The 24,985-nt window shown below is 49.1% G+C and overlaps 1 protein-coding gene across 13 annotated transcripts in view; it reads left to right on the forward strand.

Moving 5' to 3' along the window:
- LOC116433157 (serine/threonine-protein kinase MARK2) overlaps positions 1–24,985 on the forward strand; it is a 52,929-nt gene that overhangs the window by 22,807 nt on the left and 5,137 nt on the right. For 4 of the 13 annotated variants that reach the window (XM_076365000.1, XM_076364998.1, XM_076364999.1 and 1 more), the window contains exons 3-13: positions 7,052–7,267; positions 7,343–7,721; positions 7,838–8,058; positions 8,164–8,275; positions 8,809–8,921; positions 9,060–9,267; positions 9,621–9,821; positions 10,482–10,683; positions 12,109–12,276; positions 15,085–15,199; positions 16,194–16,282. In XM_076365000.1, the coding sequence (XP_076221115.1) occupies positions 7,052–7,267; positions 7,343–7,721; positions 7,838–8,058; positions 8,164–8,275; positions 8,809–8,921; positions 9,060–9,267; positions 9,621–9,821; positions 10,482–10,683; positions 12,109–12,276; positions 15,085–15,199; positions 16,194–16,282 (2,024 nt within the window). The other 9 variants (XM_076364988.1, XM_076364993.1, XM_076364990.1 and 6 more) reach the window with 7 other exon arrangements.

Raw genomic sequence — 24,985 nt, forward strand, 5'->3', positions numbered from 1 at the left:
ATTCTTATATTTTACTTGAAACATCTTTTATTCTCAAGTATATATTGAGGATTACATCTATAAAATAAATCCACAATTTTAAATATATAATGACCTATGACATGTATGTACAAATCTACTTAAAGCGAAAGGGTAGTTTCGAAAGGGTCGCGATAGGACTACTTAATCAAACGTACGCCTACACATATACAATAGACTGCTCTTTAACGCTATACAATTGCATTTCACATAACTCCTGTAATCCAAATATAGCAAAACTTTCGATTAATTTCAATCAAATTTCAATCAAATTTCAATCAATCCCGCGAATGCAAAGCCATCGCCAGTAACAACATCTAAGAACGCCCGAAAGCTCCCACGAATCTTCAAGCAGATCGAACATAAGAATTCACCCCGAGTTTCTACGATTCCCAGCGCGCGTCCCATCGACCGCCGATCTCGCCGAGCCGCGATGCCCACCGAGCACGTTAAAAACCATTAAGAACGATTTAGCATGCGTCCCGAGCTGTTTACGTAACGGATTACCGCGTAATCTCGTTTATTCCGCTTCCAACCGGCCGCACCGCGGTTTCCCTCGACGTTCGGCTTTCGCCTGGCCCGTCTGGGAAAACTGTCCGAAGATCGGCGCGAATCGAGCAGATTTTCTCGTCGTAGAATTTTCCCTCGTTCGTCGGAGATTTCCGGGCGAGCTCGTGATCGGGTCGCGTTAGGTATACGGTATCGCTTATCTGCATCTACCGCTGATAACGAGCCGACGAAGTCAAGTTGGCCGGCCGCGGGCTTATCGGTTCGAGGGAAATGGACCCAGTTGCACGTAACCGGCCGTCCGTGCTCGAGCTTTCGCCGCTCGTTCCCGTGCTCCGCGATTCGGCGACGACCGATCCCGCCTCGACTCGCGCGCGTCGCGCAACAGCGGCACAGCTGTTTCGTTCCGGTGGCCCAGGACCGCGTCGTCGTTGAACCGCGAAGCGAACGCGCGATCGGAGCCAGCCGGCCGTCCCGTCGCTCGAGATCGGGGAACCAACGCCTCGATAACGCGTGGTGCCAGCTCGCCCGCGGCCGCGCACGCGTGCTTATCGTGCTCCGATTCAACGTATGCGAGGGACGAGAGACCGCACCACCGTCCGTCGCGCGTTTTCCGGCTTTCTCGTGGGTTCTCGTGGTTGCTCGTAGAACGATGAACTCGTTCCTGCTCGAACGCGTCCGCGGTCTTGAACGGTTAAAGACGAGCGAGCCGAGCCGCTCGCGCGCCGACCTCGCCACGACGACGGCGCGCCTTCGGGTTTGACCGAGTCCGCGAGGCACGTCGAGAGCGCGCCGATCGTCGCGCGAGGCCGCGAGGCCTTCGTCTCGCCGCCCCGTCGAGAGGAAGCTTCGCACCGCACTCTTCTCGCCCAGCATCGACTGTGTGCCTTCGTATCGTGTGTACGCGTCGCTGCTTTCTTTTGCTTATCGATCGTCTTTCCATGTTGTTGTCGCCAAGGGGGAGCCAGACCGTATCGACGAAGATCGGTCGCCTGAGTCGTGTCCCGTCCGCGGGCTAACGGGTAAATGTGAATGTGCTCTGAGTGTGTGATAATCGTCCCTCCGTCGACGAGGATCGTGCGTTCGACGAGTCGCCGGCGGGATCCTTAACGAGGACGCATGTTTTTCCGACAGAAATAGAGGGAACAGAGACAGAGAGAGAGAGAGACAGAGAAAGACAGAGAGGATCGAGCCCATAGATCCAGCAGCCGACGAACCTTCCCGCCGAGAAGCCTCCCGGCGATTTTACCGACGTCAGGAGGTTAAACCCTAGGGAACGCCTAGAAACCGTGTCCCCGCCGTGTCATGGATAATAATCGGGAGAGCCCGTTCTCACGGACGCAACCGGGCAGAAGCTCGATTCGGTCGCAAGTCGGCCGGAAGGCGTTGGGAACGATCGACGCGGGCACGGCGAACGGTCAGCGTCAACAGACGACGCCGACGCCGAGCCCGAGGCAGCCCAAGGAGACGTCCAGTCCCAGGTCGACTGGCCGGTTAGTGGCTCCTCACTCGCCGCTGGACAATTTGAAGCAGTGGGAGCTGGTGGAAGGGGACCGCGGCTTGAAAGTCGTCGAGAAGAAAAGTTCGCAGAGTCCTCGTGGACCATCGGGCCGCGCGGACGGCACCGCGAGTACTCGCGCCTCGATCGGGGCCAGCCCGATCGTGCCGCCGAGAACGATGCGTCAGATCAGCCTGAAGGACCAGCTGAACGCCTTCAAGGACTCGAAGATCGTCCAACCGATCGCGGTGGCCAGCGACGAGTTGGCGGACGTGCCTATTAGCCTCGATTTGATCCTGAATCAGCAGGAGCAGCAACGGCAGAAAGACAATTCCGCGGTGCAGGAGAGCACTGACATGCTCCAAAGATTGGAGCTGCAGGTCAAGGCCATCGAAATGGGCACGCTGGCGGCCAGAGAGCGTCCGTTGCAGGCCAGCTCCGATTTCGAGCCGGAAATACAGCTTCGATACAGGGAGCACGAGGACCTGCTTCGAAACGTGACGGATGACGAGGCCGAGGGGTAAATTTTCTTTCCTTCGCGTGTCCGGGCAACCTCCCTATCGATTCTCTTTTCATTTCGTTTTGTTCGGTTCTTTTCCGTTCCTCGCATCGCGAGACCTTCGTTCGTTTTGCTCGCAACCGATCGCGGCGGAACGTTGTCGGGTATGCCCTCCTTTCTTTTAGTTTTCTCTTCTTCTTTTGTTCTTTTGCTTTTTCTCTTTATTTTCTTGTTCCCCCCCGTTTATAACGTATTACATCCCGTCGACCGAATCGCTGAACGAGCGTCGGGAGGAGGGGAAAACGCAAATCTGATGACGGTAAATTGAAACGATAAGGGATTCCCCGTTGCAACGAGGAGACGCGACGAGAAACTCGACGGGAAACGCCGGGATCACGGTGAAGGAGGGCACTGCTAAGCTATCGAGAACAGCCTCGGATACCAGGCGAGGACAGGAAGCGATAATACCGCTCCGAGCGTACAACAGGGCGCAGCAGTTAGCGCGTCCTAATATCAAAAAGGAGCATCATCATCAACAACAACTACAACCGCAACAACAACAACAACAACAACAACAACAACAACAACAACCTCAGGAAAACAATGCGGTTCGCAGTGCGCTAAAGCCATTGTCAGACATCGTGCGGAAGGCCCAGAAAATCAAGGTAAACCCTGTCGTGGGGTTTTTAACACTAGAAGTACCGAACAGTGAAAGTGACTCGTTTTGAATTACTTAGGGAAAGGCGCGAGAACGCGTCTGTTGTAATCCCAGCCGACTCTTGTTTGTGATGTGGCCACGAATAAACGAATTCACTCGACCATTTCCCGCGCAGAGGCAGAGGCACCCTCTGCGATTCCGGTAATCGCGAAACGATGCACCCCGAAACGGGTCATTTTGACCCGTCTGGTAGTTCTAGTGTTAAGCGAAAACACACACGGTCCCCGGATGGAGGCGATTAAACCGCGGACAAAGGCGAGGCGAACGGAGAACGATCGTTCCCCGTGGCTCTCGGCAAGATTTTCGGCAGGAATTCGAGTAGGCGAGTCATTTTCCGCGCGATATCTCTCCACGTCGTCGCATAGGTCGAAAGTTTCTCCGAACTTCGAACCCGTCCGACCGTTCTCCCGTTGTTCCCCGGCAACTCGGCGCGGCTCCTTCCGTTTCGCGTGTCATTCGGCGGCTCCTCTCGACGGGACCTTCCGTCTTCCGAGCATTATTCGCCGTCGAAAGATTCACGGTGCGCATCGCGCGATAAAGTACGACCTCGTACCATCGACCGGCTCGCGCGGCATCCATCGACCTTACCGATATACGTATTTCATCGCGCGAGGAGCGCGGCGATCGTGCCTCGCAGCCGAAACGGAGATTCCAGAGCGAGGCGTCGCGAAATCGTCGACGAGCGTAACCCGTTTCGATCGGCCGCGTAGCAACCATCTGCAGACGCGCCGCCTGGGCGGCGGGCGGCCGTCGCGGCGGTTCGATGCGATCAGCTGAGCGAGCGAAAACTCGATTTCGATCGCGCGCGCAGGGGGTTAGCGCGTCTCCCCCCGAACAAGTGGAGGAACGGCGCGAGCGGGAGGTGGGCACGGCTTTGGCGGCTGAAACGAACGACGAGGATACGGGGGAGCAAAGTGTAGGACGGAAGTAATCGGATGAGAGACGGTACGTCTACGAGATCTGGTTTGGCTCGACAAAGCTGGATGTCCGTGTGAGAGTAAAGCTATCGGTTGCTCCTGAAAGCACTCCACGAGCGGATAATATTCCGAAAGTGACCATCCGACATCAATCTGGTCGTCGTTCTGAGCGTATTATCCTTTCGCGAGGAATCTTAAGATCAACCGGCGACAGTCTCGAACGGACGCCTGGCTTTAGGCTACCCAACGGAGGATCCGCTGAGCGCAGGGGCGGTTCGAGGGAAAGTTACTGACGGTATATATAGAAATCTGTAGGCAGAGGACCGAGTGGAAGCGGGAAAGGCGTCGCGTCGTCGTGGCAGCCCTCTGGTAGCGAGCGCCAGCACACGCCAAAAATGTAGCGAGGATGCGCGGCGTGATGGTAGCAGAAGCGGCTGTTACTCGAGCAGAGGCCAGCGGGGCGCATGCGTGCGAATTGCTCGTCGCGGTCGTCGGGGTAACTCGTTAGGAAGGTGGTAGGCAAGCAAGCGAGCGAGCGAGCGAGCAAGCAAGCGAGCAAGCAGGCTGGCAGGCAGGCAGGCAGGAAAGCAGGCTGGCAAGGCAGGGAGAGTTCGGGAAGAGCCAGGCTTCCAAGGGTGGTTCGCTGCCACGTTTCCAGCGGCGGCGACGGCGACTGCTTCGGCTACGGCTACGGCAACACCGACACAAGGGGTGGTGGGGCCGCGTATTGATTCCGGTTTCGCATCCCTCGGCTGTGGACTGTTCTGCGTGACTCGCGGCTCACCGAGGACACGGTCGTCGTCGGACGGCCAACTTCGACGGCGACCAACCCCTCGCGGTGGTGTTGCTCGGACGTTCGAACTCGCTCGCAGACGCGACTCGCCGCGTCCGGTACCGTCCGACGTCGACGCGCCGCCCGACCAGCGAGACGAAGAGGATGCTCCGCTCCTCTCGGCACTCGCTCGGCCCTCGCTTTCCTCGGGATAGACCGAGCCCACGGATGAAGAGCTGCCGTCGTCAGTGACGTCGTGTACACCCACGGCACGCCTCTCCGAAGCCGCCACCGTTTCAATCGTCGATCGATTCGTCCGAGCATCTCGAGCCCTCGTCGTCTTCCAGCCACTGTGCCGGATCGTCTCGTTGAACGGTCCCCGGTCAACGGTAGTTCAAAGGTCAAGCCTGAGCTTCGTGGGAGAGACGGATCGATTCCGTGGCAGTCGCTCCCTTTCGATGAATCGTCACAGTTTCGTCGGGGATACGAATTCCGGTGAAAGTTGCTCGCGAGGTTCGACAACCGATGCTTCCGGCGTGCGGCCAGCCAAGGATACGAGCGCGCGACGAACAGTGTCCAGTGACGCGCGGTCGAAGAAAACCTCTTCGGGCGAGCCTGTTAAGAGTGTAAATAGCAGATAGTAGAACTGCTTGCGAATCGCGCGCGCGCGCCCCTCGAATCGCTATTCTCCCGAGAGAGAAAGAGAGAGAGAGAGAGTGAGAGAGAGAGCGAATCGCCGTTACGGATAGCGATAGCTTTTCGGCTCGCGCGACCTATCGGTTGAACGTCGTCGTTCACGGCACGGAAACTCGTTCGCCGGATCGTAACGAAGTCGCGAACGACGACCGATCGTTCCTCCGGACGGAGAACCGAGGCGATCGTTTCTTTTCTGGGTGAACGTTGCTCGCGCTACATTGCACACAGCGGTCGTAACCACCGTCGACGCGTTAGATAGACATGTTATCGGGCTCCGGTGAAACTCGGGACGCGCCGCGAGAACGGGAATGCTCGATAAGGACGAAACGCTTAAAGGGGATCGCGTCGAATCGGCTGACGCAGGCGGCCGAACGTTATCCTCGTAGCCCCGGGACCGCCGTTCACGTTTCTCCGTGCGGAAACGAGTGACTCGGGCGACGAAAGCGTTCCAGACCGACACACGTGCCACGATACCAAGTGGGATACGTGCTTTTACCGCCGTCGTCTTCGCCTCCGCCGCCGCCTCCGCCTTCGCCGCCCGTCGCCGCCGCCGCTGCCGCTTCCTCGTCGTCGTCGACGACCCTTAGTCCCACTTACGCGTTCGCTTTCCCATCTTTCGGGGCATCGAAAAGATCGATCGGCGAATCGGTCGAGCTGGCGGCCTGGAAAGATACTCCTGCCACCCCTCGCAAGATGGTCATTCGTGTCCGCGCGCGGGTAAAATTCAAATCTGATGTGTGATCACTCGGTTCGGTTTTTGCATGCGCGCCCGCATCTCCGCGACAGAGAAACGGTGCAGAAACGAAAGCGGGCGGACGGTTGTAGAAAGCAGTTACGAAAGTGGCTGTCGCGACACCGTCGTCTCCCGAATCGTTGAAATTCCGCGGTACGCTCGCGGACGACGAGCACTCGCGAATCGGGATCGCGCTACGAATATATTCGCGTATTTCGAGATACCTTCGACATGGGAACCATAGTAAAATAATATATGAAAATACGAGATCTTAATTTATATCAGTTGACGCGAAGCTATAACACCGATGGAACAACAAGTTCGATCACCGTTGAGTTTTCGTTTCGCGACTGCCGTCGTCGCGGGATTAACGAGGTTCAATTAATTCTATTGAAGACTATCCGTCTGTCCCTGGAAATGCGCGTGGTCTCGCGATTCACAAATAAACGCCAGCGACGCGCGTCGTGTTATTACCGATTTCCGTGCGAACAACCAGCTAAACGATCGCGTCGCGTAGATTCGCGGGAACGATACGAGAACTGTATTCCACCGTGGAACGAAGAACGGGAGGTTCAGTTAGAAAAAAAGAAAGAAAAGCGGCCGCGGCCGCGGCCGCAGAAAAGTTTTCTCGCGCGTACGCTGTCTCCGCGAGTGGCGCAGTCTCTAACAGTTTCTATTTGCTGTTCGTTGCAGACAGGGGATGGCGTGGGAGTGTCGAGTAACGTCGGTCGGCTCTCGTCGAGGAGTCGGACATCGGAGGAACCCCACATCGGCAAGTACAAATTACTCAAAACCATTGGCAAGGGTAACTTCGCCAAGGTAAAGCTTGCCAAGCACGTGCCCACCGGTAAAGAAGTGGCCATCAAAATCATAGACAAGACTCAACTGAATCCGAACAGCCTCCAGAAGGTAAGCGTTTCCCGGCTTAGTACACCGACAGAGACCGAACAGGGGTAGGGAGAACTGAGTTGGAATGATTTACAGTTATTCCGAGAGGTGAGGATAATGAAGATGCTCGACCATCCGAACATAGTGAAGCTCTTCCAAGTGATCGAGACCGAGAAGACGCTGTACCTGGTGATGGAGTACGCCAGCGGCGGCGAGGTTTTCGACTACTTGGTTCTACACGGTCGGATGAAGGAGAAGGAGGCCAGAGCGAAGTTCAGGCAAATCGTTTCTGCCGTGCAATACTGCCATCAAAAGAAGATCATCCACAGGGACTTGAAGGCGGAGAATCTGTTGCTCGACAGCGAGATGAACATCAAGATCGCCGACTTCGGTTTCAGCAATGAGTTCACGCCGGGCAACAAGTTGGACACCTTCTGCGGATCACCGCCTTACGCGGCACCCGAGCTCTTTCAGGGTACGCGTTCGTAACCGTCCGATTCACCGTGTTTCTTCCAGGCATTCCGACATCCTCGACGATTGTATCCGATACGAGAACACCGTTGTCTCATCGAACTCTTACATTTTCGACAGGTAAAAAATACGACGGACCGGAAGTGGACGTCTGGTCGTTGGGAGTGATATTGTACACGCTGGTGTCGGGCTCGTTACCATTCGACGGCTCGACGTTAAGGGAATTGAGGGAGAGGGTGTTGAGAGGAAAATACCGAATCCCGTTCTACATGTCCACCGACTGCGAGAGTCTGCTGAAAAAGTTTCTGGTGCTCAACCCGACGAAACGGGCCTGCTTAGAGGTACGTGGCGAGACAAGTTTGGTACAGCGGTCCGTTCCACCGACATGATTCACGGCGGTGCTTTTAATCGCGGCGTTTCTCTTTCCCCTTTCCCCACCTTTCTAGACTATAATGAAAGACAAATGGATGAACATGGGATACGAGGACGACGAACTAAAACCGTACTTAGAACCCGAGCCCGATTATAAAGACCACAAGAGGATAGGTGAGTCTGCCAGTATGTACATAACACTTACTACTTATTGTTTTTACATATAAATGTAGAAATGTGTTGCATCCGTGCGTTTACGACCACTGGGCGTGCCCGCGGCCGCTAAGCGTCCCGAGCGGTCCACGTCTCTCGCCCCGAGGTGGTCGTAATCGAACGTTCCTCTAGATCCGAGTGTGTTGCGGTGCAACGTATCGTGTCCGTAGCTTCGGCGGCACCTCTCTCTTTCCCTTAACCTCGCCGCGTGTCGACGATTGACACGGTAAATCGTATTTTAACAACAAAAGAAAAAGAAAAAAATACAAAGGTGTCTCCGAGTAGGTGTATTTTCTGCACGGCAAAACCACCAACGCTTCTTATCAATAATCCTAGTTCAGTTTAACCGTAGATCTTTGTTTGTCGACTCGCGTGTCGTGTTGTCGTAGACGCGAGATATGGGTATGTCGAGGAGAGCATGGGTTCGTGTTTCAAAGTAGTCGCGCGATGCGTCGCGACGATATTCTTAGTGGTTGTGACTATGCCGCTACGCCTGTTTGTTTTAGAGGCCCTGGCTAGTATGGGGTACACGAGAAACCAAATAGAGGACTCGCTGGAACAGGCCAAGTACGATGACGCGTTCGCCACGTACTTACTCTTAGGAAGGAAGACCACCGATGTGAGTAAGAAACCTGGCCGTAAGAGAAACCACGGCTAGAAAGGGTGGGGGGGGGGGGGGGGAAGATGATCGAATTAAGGTAAAATTACCGTATACCCTAAAACCGATACTAACCGCATCGAATCGTCCCGTTCGCAGCCGGAATCGGACGGTTCACGGTCGGGCAGTTCGTTGTCGCTGCGTAACATTCCGCCGCAAGCTGGCTCCGGCGGCGGCGGAGGTGGAGGAAGCGGAGGAGGCACAGGCGGCGCCGTACAGAGTCCATCGCACAGAGGTGTTCACAGAAGTATTTCCGCTAGCAATCCAAAACCCAATAGACGGGTTTCGTCCGGTCTTGAAACGCTTCGTAAGTGGATCGCTCTCTATATTTTTTTCCTTTCTAAGCGTCCGCGATTCGAGCTACTCTCGAACCTTAGCGGGAACGGAGGAACGACGAAACTCGATCGACCGACCGGATATTCAGGTAAGGGACGACGTCGTCGGTCGACCGTGCGATGGCCATTCAACCGGACAACTTGCCAGGATGCCGCAACGTTCATCGGAATCGATTCGACGTCGAACCGACGAGAATCTTCCTGTCACGATTAACGATTTCACGCAGGTTCCGCGAACCGTGCCGTTCGTCGCAATTCCTCTAAGCGTTAAGAACGAGAACCCGCCTGTCCGTACGGTTTATCGCATTCGAGTTTACCCCGTCAGGTGGAACATCGAGCCCAGGGAACGCGACGAACCATAATCACGCGACTGCGACGACAGGGGGAACGGTGACGGCGGGAAGCGGAGGTAGCAATTTTAAACGACAGAACACCGTGGACGCCGCCACCATCAAGGAGAACAGCGCCCGGGTATCGGCGAGCCGGCCCTCGGCTCCGAAGAACAGTCCAGGCCAATTAGACACCAGTGAGTTCTTTTCGTTGTCGTCCCACCAAGTACTCGTTCGAACCTCCTACGATCCTCGTCCACTCGTTTCTCCCGTTACATCGTTCGTTCTACGTTAAGGCTTAGCGAAGTTACGCCCGCTTTTGGACTTTGGGTTGTGCTGTGTTCCGTTCCCGATCCCCTCCGTACAATTCGATCTATTCGTTATCTCCTTGTGCTCACCAGTTCCTTGTACGTCTCTCGCGTTCCGCACGCGTCGTTCATTCCTTGCGATCTCTGGCGACAGCGCGCAGTCCTCGTGCAACCTGATTCAACCGAGTCAGACGTCTTCTCGACTATGATCCAGTTCCTAGCTTCGACGACTGTGCGCTGTATTCTTTGATCGAATGTCACTAAGTTTTGTTTCGAGCAGTAACACGCGTTTTTTCGTGGCTCCAACGTCGTATCCGCTTCTCGCGTTCTTTCGCTGTTCGATGAATCTTATAGGATTCCTTGGCGATGGGAATCGGTTTTACTCGATGACGATCTTTGTCATGAGGGAAGAAGCGGATCAGACGTTGACAATGTTCGCCACGACTCCTAATGTTCCTTCTGTACCCGATACTCGTTGCAACCGCCTGCGTTATAATTTAAAGTACGCTGCTTTGTTTTGTGTTGAACTATATCTAATGAGGCTTGCAGTGACAATGTTCATTCTAGGCGTGGGTACAAGTCCCGGTGGTAGGGCATGGGCAGGCAAGAGCAACACAATGAATGCAGGGGCAGGTGGCGGTCGACCTCTCACCTCACCTGCCCCTGGTTCTGTTGGTCGACGTAGCACCATCTCCTATGATCAAGCGAAAACGTCCTCCTCGTCTACCGAACGAACCAACGATACACCCAGGTATAGTGATAACCAATTATTTAACTCTTTTTTTTTTTTTCTCTGCGAATTACCGATGAACCGAGTTTCGATTCCATTGAAACGGCAATGAAACTCGCACAATTGAATACCGTACTCTCTGTTTTCTTTCGACGATGCGTGTAGACACTGGAGTTCCTCGAGATCGAACTGTTTTCTCTTTCTATCTTTCTATTTTCTCTCTTTCTCTCTCTCTCTCTCTCTCTTTCTCTCTATCTCTGCCTATCTCTCTTTCACTGTGCGTGTCTCTCTTTCTATTTAATTTCTCCGTTTGTATACCTTTTGTCTACCACCGTCGTCGCGTCGACGCAACGGCAACGACAACGATTCGTAGAACGTGTGAGCGCGTGTACGCGCGAGATATACCCAGTGCCTACGCCATCGAACCGTATTTATTCGTTTCCTCGACTCAATGCGCACAGTAAAAAAAAGTTCGGTCCGTAATTGGTTGTTTTTTTTAGAGTTTCTCGTTGCCTAAACTGTTTCAATTGTACCGACTAACCATAGGCGATCGATTGCTCGTGCGAGAAAGTGTACTAAACCAATGTAAACGAACGTTTTTCTCACTCACGATCGGACTATATAATAACAATAATCTGTCGTTAAGCCCCCAGGCAGTTGATTTGTTTGTTGTGTTGCTCTAGCATGTTGGCTGCTGCCTGCCAGTCGTTCGTTTTCAGACCACTTTCTTTATGGCTTGACAGATATGTTAACCGAAAACAGATAGTCTAATTGAACGTGTATTACATTACACATATATATATACAGTCGCTTGCTAATATTCGATACCGAGTCTCACAGTTACATATCACATAACTTTACTCTGTCTTTACAAACGTAAATCTAGATTTGCGAGCGTATGCGCATAGAAACAACCATTAACATCATCCATCATACATGTATCATTCTTATAATATTTTAACGTCGTGTTGTTCTGTTTCTCTCGACACACGGTACACGTCTCGCGAGCGGAAACTCTCTTCCCATGCGGTCAGACCAGCGAATTCCGTTCACCATCCCTCCAACGGATCCCCATGAACCTTCCCTCTCCCACGAACCTTGTCGGTGGACAAAGAAAAAACGAAGAAAAAAAAACATAAAGACTAAACTCTCTCGATCCGTGTCCTATTCGCCGACTGTTCTCGACACTTGCTCGTGTTAGATCGCACGTGACCACACACGAAACGACGGAACGACCTTCCGATTTCGCAAGAACCGACCGGGACGCGGCGAACAAGTATCATTTTCTTTTTCTCTTTTTGTTCCTCTTCTGTCTGTGAAAATTCGGCGACGAATTTGTACGAGCCGCGGCTTCGATCCACGTGAGAGACCGAGGCCGTGTTACGAGTATCGTATAGAAAGAAAGGGGGCCGGACACGGCAGTTTGTTGACTAGTTTTGTGCGCAGCATGGGCGAGGACACTAGACCGACACGGGGTCACACCAAGTCTGCGAGCATCAGCGCAAGTCACCGATCCTCGAGTGGCGTACCCCCCAGCGAACATTCACTACTGGACTCTCAACCACGCAACGCCCACAACTCCTTACTCGCCACTGCTAACCCTCTTAGACAGAGGTACAGGTCCCCAAATGCCTTATCAGCCACCTTACGTGCATTCCTCCGCTAGAAGATGCGCCAACAGTCTAACGTGCGGCGACCGTTCGAATCGCGATCGATTGTTTTCAACGATTAGCACTAAAATCACCAGTCTAGAAGACTGGTTTCGATTTGTTTTAATTATTGATACTTTGAAAATCGAATGTTCGAAATCGTCTTGAAAATCACTTCACTTGAATATTGTAATGCCTGAAACTGAAAGTAACCTATTAGAATTTTTATAAGGATTATGTATTGATGCTCAGTAGTGTTAAACTTTGCGTGTGGTCGGCTTGATTTGAACGTTAGACTCTTGGAGCAGCCTAGACCGCGAGTTTATGCCAACGTACATTTCTTTTTCGTTCCTTCGTTCGTTCGTTCGTTTGTTCGTTCGATCGTTCGTTCATTCGTTAATTCGTTTATCGACTCTCTTCTGGGGCCACTAACTCTCTTAGGGTAACTGGAATTGCCATCCGTTCTTTGCTCGAGATAATCCAGCGTGCGCGGCAACGAGCCGCGTCGCAGAGCACACCGTAGCATCCGAGACACCATCTTCGCGACGAATTGTCCTCTGGGGCAATTTCGCGTTCTCTAGGACAGTTTCTGGTCATTTATTCGATGCATTCCATTCGCCTCTCTTAAGTTCTGCTTCTAACTTGCATGACCACTTCATTTCTGTTTTATCGTCATCGGCTTGGGTTCTTTTTTAATAGTTTCTTTTTGTTTCTCTCTCTCTCTCTTTCCTTTTTTATTTTGTTTTTTTAATACTTCTTCTTCTTCTTCTTCTTCGTCTTATTCTTCTTCGTCTTCCGTTGTTGCGTATTTTGTTTCTCGTGCATCGTTCTCGATCAGTCGCGTTTCGCACGCGAACGCAGCCTCGACACTCCGTATCGGACTGGTTCGAGGATCAACCATTCAGACTACAGAACATTAGACGCAGCTCAGTATCGTACCGTTGCGTTGCATTGATTTAGTAATCGCATGTACCACGTAGCGCATACTTTCGAGGATATATTAGAAGGTTTTTAGAGCGATAGATTGTAACAGAAAACGCTTACATTAATTTTCTTTCGTTTCCGTATATAGTACTAACGGCTAAGATCACGACTGCGTGGAATTTTCGTTGCGACACGCGAATTCGACGACGGTGAATTTACCGTTGCGTTTAGCGTTGCGCCGTGCCACGACGCGTTTACCGTCGAATCAGTCGCCTCCGAGAACAGAGTGCACGCTGACTTTAACCAGTCAGGTGTCGCGACCTATTTGAAATGTGTGTATCTAAGGCGTGCCGTAAAAAGGCGTCTTGCCGTTTCTTTGTGACGAATATAGTCGTCGTAAAACAGAATCTTGCCATATTTTCATGGCGAATATACTCGTCATAAAACAGAATCTTGTCATATTTTTATGACGAATATACTCGTCATAACACAGAATCTTGCCATATTTTTATGACGAATATACTCGTCATAAAACAGAATGTTGCCATGTCTTCACGACGAATATACCCGTCATAAAACAGAAACTTGCCATATTTTTATGACGAATATACTCGTCGTAACACAATCTTGTCATGTCTTCACGACGAATATACTCGTCATAAAACAGAATCTTGTCATGTCTTCACGACGAATATACTCGTCATAAAACAAACCATTGCCATATCTTCATGACGAATATACTCGTCATAAAACAGAATCTTGTCATGACTTCATAACGAATATACTCGTCATAAAACAAACCATTGCCATATCTTCATAACGAATATACTCGTCATAAAACAAAATCTTGCCATGTCTTCACGACGAATATACTCGTCATAAACCAGAATCTTGCCATTCCTTAGTACACTCATTAGAAGCAGCTAACTGGTTAATCGATCGTACATCTTTGGCGGAGCATGTGCAAACAAACGGGGATGTTATCGGTGTACAAGGTGGTTCCGAAATGCTGATACAACCGACTGAAAGCTTTATCCGACGCTGTCCACGTGGAAAAATAAGCTGAAAGTAGTTATCGTTATTCTCCAAGATCGCAGAGTTTATAGACTCGTCTGGCGCGTCTGCGCTTGGCTGACCATTTCCACTTACCGCCTATTATCTCGGGAACGGAATTGAGACACGAATTTTGGCGAACTTTCAGCTCGTTTTCTCGCGCAAACGCACGTCCGGCTGTACCACGATTCTACGAACACCTTGCGTTGGTATTCAACTCGATCGTGTCGCAATACTTTCATCGGCGAAAGTGATTCGTTCACGATTCTCCGCTTTCTTAGCCGAAACTGTCGAAGCTCGCTTTGCAAGAAGTAGAACCATCGCTTGTGCATTATGTAAACGTTCCTTCTCTCGTAGAGTTCACGCGATCAAATGAACTGTTTACCTTACTCGTTACTCGTTCTCTTCCTTTTCTTTTTCTATTTTTTTTCTCTTTCAATTTTGCATCATGTTTGTCTCGCTTCCTTCGCAACGAAACTCGTACGAAACGAATACAAACGAGCTCACGCATTCAACGCACAAGTGCTCTATCAGAGAGTCTACACGGACAAAGCAATTATTACGCGTAGTTATTCTTGCTCTCTCTTCTTCCGTCTCTCTCTCTCTCTTCTTCTTCTTCTCTCTTTGTCGATATACATATATACATATACGTACGTATTTCTATATATATATATATATATATATGTGTATATGTATCGATTTATTTATGGATTTACTTATGTATTTATTTGATTTATTTTCGCAACGATCGCAGCGAACAAATGTAATATAATAGAAAAATACTATTTTCAATTAGCCTGGGTGTGTCTGGAATTAGACAAAAGCCTACAACACCAGGATTTCCTCGAAATGTTCCAAGTCGTAGTACGTTCCATTCTGGCCAGAATAGAGCTCAGCGAATTTATAATCAGGTTAGTACGATCACACGGCTTCATAAGTTAAACGATTTTCTACCGACGCACTGACAGCGGCGCCTTTTCAACCACCGCCATTTTCACGTAACTTAGTGGGACGGTTCTCGAGAAAATATTTCACGCGTATTTTTCCTTGTCGATCAACGTCCCTTTCGACAGGTGGAAACACCCCTCAAAGTTGAAAGTTGAAAGTATATTTGTTACAACATCTTTGAAACTCGAGGACGAAAAAAAGAAATTATTTTGTTAACACGTTGGACGCCATGGGGTCGCCAATGACCCCAACCAAATGGAATTACTATAATTTATTCCATTGACACTAAAAGTATCAGAACAGTCAAATGACCCCTGATGATTTCTTTTCGCAATTATTGGAAAGGTGACAAATGTTTCTCTGAGAAATTATTAAAGCAATTCATTCAGCACTACGCAAATTGAATTGTAAATCAATTAAAGTCTGAACAGATGCACTCTTGGAGTTTCTATAGCGAAATTTTGAAAAGTCAATTAAACTGCTCGGTAGTTTTAGTGTTAATGATTATTTGGAAACTTTTCTGTTTTACTAGTAATACTGCCTAGTGTAGTAACACTGAACAAGATAAACCTTCAATAATAATAATTTATATTACTCATAATAATAATTTATAACACTCAACGTGTTAACCCTTTGCGGACGAAGATTCTTCAAAGTACACAAAACCTCCATTAGGCCAAATTATATCTCTTACGTTTAAACAATAGAAAAAGAGAGACAATGACTCACTGATATTTCCAACCCTAACTTTGAGGGGTGTTAAATATTTTCTTCAGAACCGTGTCTCGCAGTTTCATCGAAATCAGCGTACCAGTTGAAAAGGTTCCCTCGTCGCATCGATTTCATCGATCGCTCGCGCTTAACGCTCGAAAAGAACGAATAATGTCTACAATGTCAATAGCGATAATAAAAATATTGACGGAGGATCTATTCTAACGGAGTCTCTGAACTTTTCAGGATCACACTCATACACAGGACACGAGTGCAATCAGCCCGCTAGCGAGACCGTCCTTTTTCTCGAAATTATCGTCGAGGTTCTCCAAACGGTAAGTTCCATCGATTCACAGTACACGTATGTACATCGAATAGTCATTTCTCGACATTCGACAGCATGCTAGTACACGTACCACTGTAAAGTACCACTGTTCGTCCGCAAACACACGTCCGTTTCGTATCTTGCCGCCGAACATCGGTCGGCGTTCAATTTTTCTCGCGAGCTCGTTCGGATTCCGTCACGATCGAACGACACCTGCCCGCGCAACGGTTCAACGAGCAACTGATTGATTTTTCCAAAAAAAAAAATGAAAACCGAGGAAATTTATAAATGATCGAACACCTCGGTACCGATTCGATCGTTCAACCGGGATCGCGACGTCGTCTCCGTGACGCCCGGGTCGTTCGAATCGTCGGTTTTTGCGACACGACAGCTTTTTTGCAGTGGACCTCTCTCTCGATGCATGCGTATCGATCGATTCGACCGAAAATAACGACTTCTTGGACTGCGTTTGCCGATCCGTTAATCCCGGATCCGTTCAAACCAGTCGAACCTGTCGTTTGCATGCAATATGATACGATTCTATTGTTTTAAGGATGCACAATGACTATGTACTTGATACGAAATTTCTACAAAACCTCTATACGATATACCTTTTCTATATATATACATATATATATACATATATACATATATATATCGTATAGACGCATTTGGTACACGTGCGTTGCAACGGAAATTTATGCGATACGATCGGCCGACAGTCCGATGAGCCAGCAGCGACCATTATCTGTGAAAGCCACGAAAAAAAAAAAAAAAAAACACCGTAGTGCTCTCTTGTCCAACGACATTTCGCAGTTTCATTTCATTTGTTTGCCACGCGACGAATCTTTTTTTGTTCTTCTTCCCCGTCGGGCCGACTCGACTCGACTCCGTGCTCGACTCGACTCGGCCCGACCCGATTCCACCGACCGTTCTCATTCCACCTCCCGTTTGTTCGTTTGACCGCGCAACGTTTCTGACGCGCTTCTTCATTTCTCTTTTGGTTCTCGTCCCAAGCATTCGTTCACTCGACGACAGGTTTCCATTTGGAAATGTGTAGACACCATTTCGGGGGAAATCGTTCCACACCCGATCGAACGATCGGTTCCGCATCCGTTTCGTATCCACTCCATCGAAACGTTTCGTCGTACTCTCGAGATCGGGGGAGAGAGAGATGGCGTGCATGTGCGAGCGATTGGGAACGAGAGGAACGAACGATTCAGAGAAAATGGGGAGAAAGACAAGACAGAGAGAGAGAGAGAGAGAGAGAGAGAGAGAGAGAGAGAGTGAAAGAATGTATGAGTGAGAGAAAGAGTACATATTTCGGGGGCCCTTCGTAGTCGTCGACGAATGCGATACTGCTTGGCCAAGTTCGAGCCACCTCGCATACTCATTGTGCATCCCTCTTTGACTTGAACGTAGCGAGGCATATCCTTGATTGATTTATCTATACTCTCTGTATACGTACACGAACACGTAACATCGATGATTATGGGACTTTCGATCTCGCCGGCGAAACAAGCGACAAATTGAAACGAAACAAACCGGAAAAGAAACACGAGAAAATAATACGAGTAACGGCCGAGACAAAAGAAACACGATAGAACACACAACGGAAAACGAGAGACGAACCGGAAAACGATAAACAAACGTTTAAATCGACGACGCGCCGTTTTAAACCATCGAACGCGTACGGAACGAAAACGAAAAAAAGAAAAAAAGAAAAACGGAAAGAAGTAACGGATAAACGTGACGACGGAAACTGCGTAAGGGGAATAAAAAAAAAAAAAAAAACAAAAAAACCGACCGGTTGGAACCGACCGCGATCACATCGCAAAATGCCACGGAATAACAAGAGTAGCGTGCACTCCCGTTTCGCCGTGAACAACTCGCACTTTCACGATATGGTCACTGGACTCATCGCCGGTAATACAGGGCTGACAAAGCAGCATAGCCATTGGTGCATCGCTTAATTCTTGACAGTTGGGTTTAATATATGCCGGTGTGTGTGTGTCTGTATTCTATGCTACAGGACGTGAACTCGATTGCGAATCCGCCCTCGAACACTGGCAAAATTCTCTAAGCGTTCTCCGGTTGAGCCCCCCGATGCTGAACGGATTATCGAGAAGATGCATTGGAGAACAGAAACAGAAAACAGTACAGAAACAGAAACAGAAACAGAAACAGTACAGTAACAGAAACGGAAAAGAACTGAAAAACCGATAACGAAACCGAATGAGAACAAAGAAACGGCACTTGGCTCCGTTATTCTGTGGCATGCACCGGCGACGTGGAAGCTCGAGTTAATCGACCTGGTTCTTCTCGGAACGAACAAAAGAACGAAAGAAAAAGAGAAAAAAGCAAACAAAAGAAAATTAATCTAATCGCGACGACCGACATCAACGGCCGAACCCGACCGAACCGATCCGCGACTGCGTCGCGCGGTGCCCGCGTCCGATCGCGAGGGCCGCGCTAGCCGATCGATCGTTCGACCGACGGGGACACGCGTCTTCCCGTGCTCGCCCGACGATGAGAAGACGGTACACGCCGACCGGACACACGCGGTCAAGCTAGTAGACGCGTGAATGTACACCACTGGAACTCGTGCCTTTTCCGAACTCAACCTGCCAACTCACTAACCGCGAACGCCGCGCGCTCCCGCGCGCCGCTCACCTGAACGATACGCCACGCAGCACCCGGCCGATCTTCTTTATATTTTTATACGTATCCGCATGCGGCGACATAATCTCCCCGGGGGATGACGATGATGCTTCGTTTTCTCCTTCCCTTTAGACGTAATAAGAAAGAGAGCCGCGCCGACGACTCTCTCGAACTCGCGCGGTTCGAAAACGTCCGTTGTCGCGCACGCACGAGAATCAAACGAGATCGTTTCTTCCTTTTGTTTGTTTCTTTTTTTTTTTTTTTTATTTTTATTTAGTTTACTCTCTTTCCGTTTTCCCCGGACGCGATCCCGTTTCCGTTCGCGTTCGTCCTCGGTTCGCGCGAGGGTTCACCCGGAAGGGCGCGGAACCGCAGGAGAGTGGTATATAATTATACGATACTAATAAACCGTTACACTACCGTCGACTATTTTCAAAGGTGACTTGTGATGGAGTACATGTAAATCTTTGACATTCGTGCATTGACAGGTTTTCTAAGTGAAGATTCGAGTCTCGCCTTGTTTCCCTCGAGCCGAAATGAGACCGAGCCGCACGTCGAATATCGAGGCAACGGCAAAATATACGGCCGCACGTTACTTGCGGCGCACGTTATTAAAATCCGATCGAGTGGCCAGCCGTGACTTCCTTACACTGCGTATTCTCTTCGTTCTTCTTTCTCTGTGTCTTTCTCTTTCTCTATCTCTATCTATCTATCTATCTCTATTTTTCTCTATTTACTCTTTACTCTTTGTTACACGGCGTACACGAGCATACACACAAGAATACTTCCAAGAACACGCATACTCTCTATCCTCCTTTCTTTCTTTCTCGTTCTGTTTGTTAACAATATTACCTAGGATTACGATGCAAATACAGTGTAAAGTTATCGCCTTATGCATACCGTATTCTTACGAACCCGGGAAAATATGTTGGATAACAATGATACCTAGAAAATCGCGGCGAAGCAAGACAACGCGTGTTCCGCGAACGGCTCCTCCGATCTCGACGGTTTCCTTAAAAATTCACCGGTGGATCCACCGGTTTCCATTTCGATTCGCTTCCGTCGCGACAAACGGGCTCGCCTTTATCCGCGAACGGCTCGCCCCCCTTTTCCTCGCTCGTTGTCTGTCTGTTAATTGACACAACGCGCTTGCTTAACTCTTTATTGTCATTGTTTTCGTTTCTCTTTTCTCTTTTGTTGATATCCAGCATAGATTCCTCGCACCGACAGAATGTAGAATTTTTGCGTTCTCCCGTATCACCGCGTCGAGCTGCGAGCGCGCTCTTCGAGACGACGACGACGACGACGGCGACCGATCGGAGGCGCGTTTCCTTGCGTGCGCGCCGCGATATGGATACGCAGACTTGCGTGTAACTTATGTAAATACATTGCCCTCGTTGTAAGGCCGCAGTATTCTCCCGATCGCAAACGTATGTAGTTCTGTACGGCTGCGCCGCGCCGACGCGAGCGTTCGATGCGAGTCGACGACGGACCGAAGGTCGCGCGGCCCCTCACAGCCACCGGCGGGTCCCCCTTGGTTTCTTCTGCATTTAACGTGGTCCACGGACACGACGGTCCGATTCCAGTCTTTCTCTCTTTTCCATTAACGACACGCCCCCCCGCGGAAGCGTGCCCGATGCAAAAGCCATTCCACTTTCTTCTTCCGGCCGCGTTCGCCGGCTTCGACCGCTGTAGCCTTCCCGCGTGTCGCCGCTCGCGCGACGCCGTCGAGCAACCGGCTCGTCGACGTGTTCGGAGGCGACGGTACGGCGAACAGTGGCGAACGGGAACTTCTGGATCGATCTTCGAGCAACTTACGTCGGGAAGGATTCGATACGTTGAATGCCGAGAGACTCCTAGTCGTCAGATGATTTGATACAGCGAAATTATAAACTTCGGTGTTTACCGTTAACCTTTGTGTATTGCATCGATACATGAAAGAATGAAAGAAAATAGCTTTATGATTTATGTACGATTCCTTAAATTCATTTTAAATCTTGTCTACATCTAAAGTATATACTTCGAGTGAAAAACTTTTGCAAAGGGTTAAATAGAACGTAAAACGAAAGGATATTGAATTATTTCATTACCTCCTGTAGAATGTTATAAGTAGTGTTATGTATAATAGAGAGGTTTGCGAATGATTTGATTGAATCGTTGTGATTCAGGTCGGCATTCAACGTTATTTCTACCGAAGTCGAAATTTTGAAATTTTAATAATTTTCTAAGTTTAGTCGTGTATTCTGAATTGAGTTTTAAACTTTTCAATGACGATTATACGATTTAGTATAGGAAGTGTCTAAAATTCCATTGAGGAGATATGATTAGACTGAGAAAGTAGTTTGAAGTGAGAATTTCAAGGTCTTTTGACACGTTCGAAACAGAACTACCTGCTAAACCTTTTCAAAATTCCTTTGTAAATGCTAAAAGATTTTTAGAAAAAGAAATTAAAGATTTCAATTGCTTCACATTTCAGTTTGTCATTACATCATTGTAAAAGAAGAAACTAAGAATTGATCATTTTCCAGCCTGGTAGTTCTAAAATTAACCCTTTGCACTCGACGACACTTCAGTAGAAACATTCCTAATTCTCCAACGAAATATTAACAATATCTTCAACTAAACATCTCGCAGACGCCATATGCAAGCAGAATCATTGTTTCATTTTCTAAAATTTTTCATTTCATTTCGCCGCGTTCAATCAAACGACCGAGTGCAAAAGGTCAAGAGGTTCCCGCGCCACTGGTAAGATCGTCCCATACTCTCGATCTCCGTCGCAAATCGGACATATTCGCCGTTGTTCAGCCGTATCGTTACCGGCGCATTGTCAAACGACTCGCATCGAGGGGCGCGCGGGCGCGAGCGATCACACCGCGCGGACTGGCCACGAACGATTTCTCTACACCGATTGATTCTCCTTTCTCTGCGCCGATTCGATATTGTATTGTATCCGTCTAGTTCCCCCGTATTGTACGAACTCGATTGACGTGAAGAGGCGTCAGGAATCCAGAGAGCCGCGGGTGCCGTAAGGTTTGGACAGTCGACAAGAATTCCAGGCGGGTTTCGCGTTTCCGTTGGAGGAAATCGGCACGATCGCTAGGGAAACGATGCGAATCCTCTCTCGACGCGGACAGACTTTTGATCGTGAAAACGAAAAGGAAGAAAGAGAGAGATAGAGAGAGAGAGAGAGGGAGAGAGAGGGAGAGATAGAGAGGACAAGAGCGGTTTATTCCAGGATTTAGTGAAAAGACGAACGCGCGACATACGCGCCGAGCAGAACGCACTGGAACGGTATAGTATTATCGCCGCGTAGTATTTCCATACCAAGCGCGCGCATTTGGTAGCCCGCATACTTTGCACGAGACCGGAGACCGGAGACCGGCGACCCCGTTATCGAAACTACGTGCCTTCCTCTTTTTGATATTGTACATTTCACGCGTAAAAGGGTATTTTGCTAAACTAAGAGAAACGAGACAAAGACACGGTCGCGCTGGTTGGTTAGTCAGTTCTCCAGAATCCTCCGGAACAACGCGCGTCGGCGTTAGACGAATCCCGGTCGGTGCGTGGATCGTGTGCACGCGTCGAACGTCAGGAGTGACGAAGCGAACGGCTACCTTAACGGCATCGACAAGGAGGAAAGCCGAGAGACGCGTTGAACGTTTTGTAACGCGGACGAGCAAGCGAGACGAAGGAGGAACGAAATGGAGATCCTCCCGATCGGCGAGATTTCGTTCGAGCTTCCCGCCTTCGACGAGACGAGAGCTCTCCGGCACATTTGCATACGCGCGTTCCGCTTAGGATCGATTTCGACGCGAAAACGACGCACGTCGTTTCCCGTTGCCGCGCGACCGATCCGATCGGCTTTCGTAGTTACCGATCGCGGATCCTCGATCGGAGGCTCTTTTGTAAACGATTCCCCGTCGACACGCCACGGTACACGCGTGTATCGTTCTCCGACGTGTTACCTCCGCGCCGACGATCCTACGCTCCCGACGCGCGTTTCTCTCGGCGACCGGAAACGAACAGTCTTCGAACAGTCTAACAGTCTTCGCACACTTTGGAACTTTCTGTGTAATCGTCGTGTAAATGGGTTTAATTTCGTGCGATGCATGAAGAAAACGCGAGGAACGATCGAACCGGTCGTGTGAACGATGAGTTTGACAGTGGAACTACTGAACATTTACGATCGATATGCAGTCTCTATAAAAATTAGAATATTTTCGATTTCTTCAGACATTATAGGATTTAAGTGATACTATTTTCAAAACCATGTTGAATGTTCAATGCTTTAAGGTATTGATTGTGAAACAAAATCGGAAACTCATTTTGACTGGTTAGGTAGTTCTGGTGTTAACCCTTTGCACTCGGAAGTTTTTCGTTAGAAATATTTTAATGAAATTTCAAATTATTTTGTGAAACTTGAGAAATCACACTTACATCGAGGGACAAAGCTGTTTTGTTAATATTTCTCAAATTGATGCATTGTAGGGAGTTTAACACGTTGACTGCCATGGGGTCACCGGTGACCCTCGACCTTCACTCAATGAAACGATTATATGAAAACATTTCTATATTATAAATAATACTACATAACACTGACATTCAGCTAGATGAACGGTAACAATGCAATTCGATCAAATGATTTATTATATTCTTTCCATTCGACGTATTTTCCTCTGTGAAATCGTGCGGCGTTCAAAGTGTTAATATTAAGCATCAAATTTTATAGTTTTACCGTATGAAATCAATTGAGTGAGAGGCACCTCTCGAGTGCAAAGGGTCAAGCGTTTCAAAGTTTCTCGCGTGTACTCGAACGTGACGAAGGTCAACTCCACTCGCTCTCCGAGTTCAACGTTGCATTGAAAATGTCCCTTAACCCTCGCCATACAATGAAACTCGTGATGAAGATTTAGACTAATTTAACAACAACCAATGCCATTCATTACCCACGGAAAGCAAATTTTGCTATCATTGTATTGTCTCCAAATAAAATCTCCACTCGGAGTAGACATTGCATTTCTTCCAAATTGTCGACAGCAAAATGATCCATGAACTTAGTATCAAAAGTGAATACAACGCCAAGGGGTTAAAATCAATTTTAGTTTTTATTTAATTTATCAAATAAATTAAAACGCCAACGGGACTTCCGAGCGAAAACTTCATTTTCCATGTTCAAACGAGAAACTACAACTGCAAACCCATCGCAACGGTGCCTCGCCGAAAGTTCCAAAGCGTGCGCGGGCGTTCGCGCGTGTAACGCGTATACTCGTCGCGGCGAGAGAAAGGCGGAAAACGGGGAGCGCGGCAACGAACTAACGCGACCGCCAACGCGAAACGCGTGCACGAGACTCGAGCGGCGAGAGAGACGTGCGAACGACGCGCGAAAAAACGCGAGCGTGAACCGCGAACGAAGCGGACGGTAGGCTGAAAAGAGATGGTAAAAAAAGCGACGGTGAGGGAAGAGAAAGGGAAAAGGAGAAGGAGAAGAAAAGGAACTGAAAACGGACAAAGAAAAGATATACACGCAACGTATATGACGATGATAGCGCATTTGTAAATGGTTCCATGCTCTTTGCTGCGCTCCTACGCTACGCCCGTCCACGCGCGTCTGAAAGACCGTTTAATTTTTTTTTTTTCTAACTCACCTTAATCATCTGTTTTGTTTTTCTTTTTTTTCTTTCGTTTTTTTCTTTCTTTTTTTTTTTTTTGTTTCTTTTCCTCGTTCCGCGACAAGCGAATCTTCGGCAGAGGCTACTAGCATGACTTTCATCGATGGCTCCTTCACCTTAGAAACGTCTGCCTTAGATTTCCACGACGAATGGAGGGCAGTAAATAGCACATAGAAACAGAATAGAAATATTATTTAAAGTAATTTTAAGAAGCAATAATAGTAATAATTTCGTATTAATAAACAATGTTGAAACTGTCTTGTACATGTGGTATCTATTTATTTCTTAATCCTCTATCGACAAAAGGAAAGTGTTCTCTCGTGTTCCCTCTGTTCGCGGGCAGAGCCGTTCAGCGTGCGTGCGTGCGTGCGTGCGTGCGTGCA

This window comes from Nomia melanderi, chromosome 2 (assembly GCF_051020985.1).
Source record: "Nomia melanderi isolate GNS246 chromosome 2, iyNomMela1, whole genome shotgun sequence".
NCBI lineage: Eukaryota > Metazoa > Arthropoda > Insecta > Hymenoptera > Halictidae > Nomia > Nomia melanderi.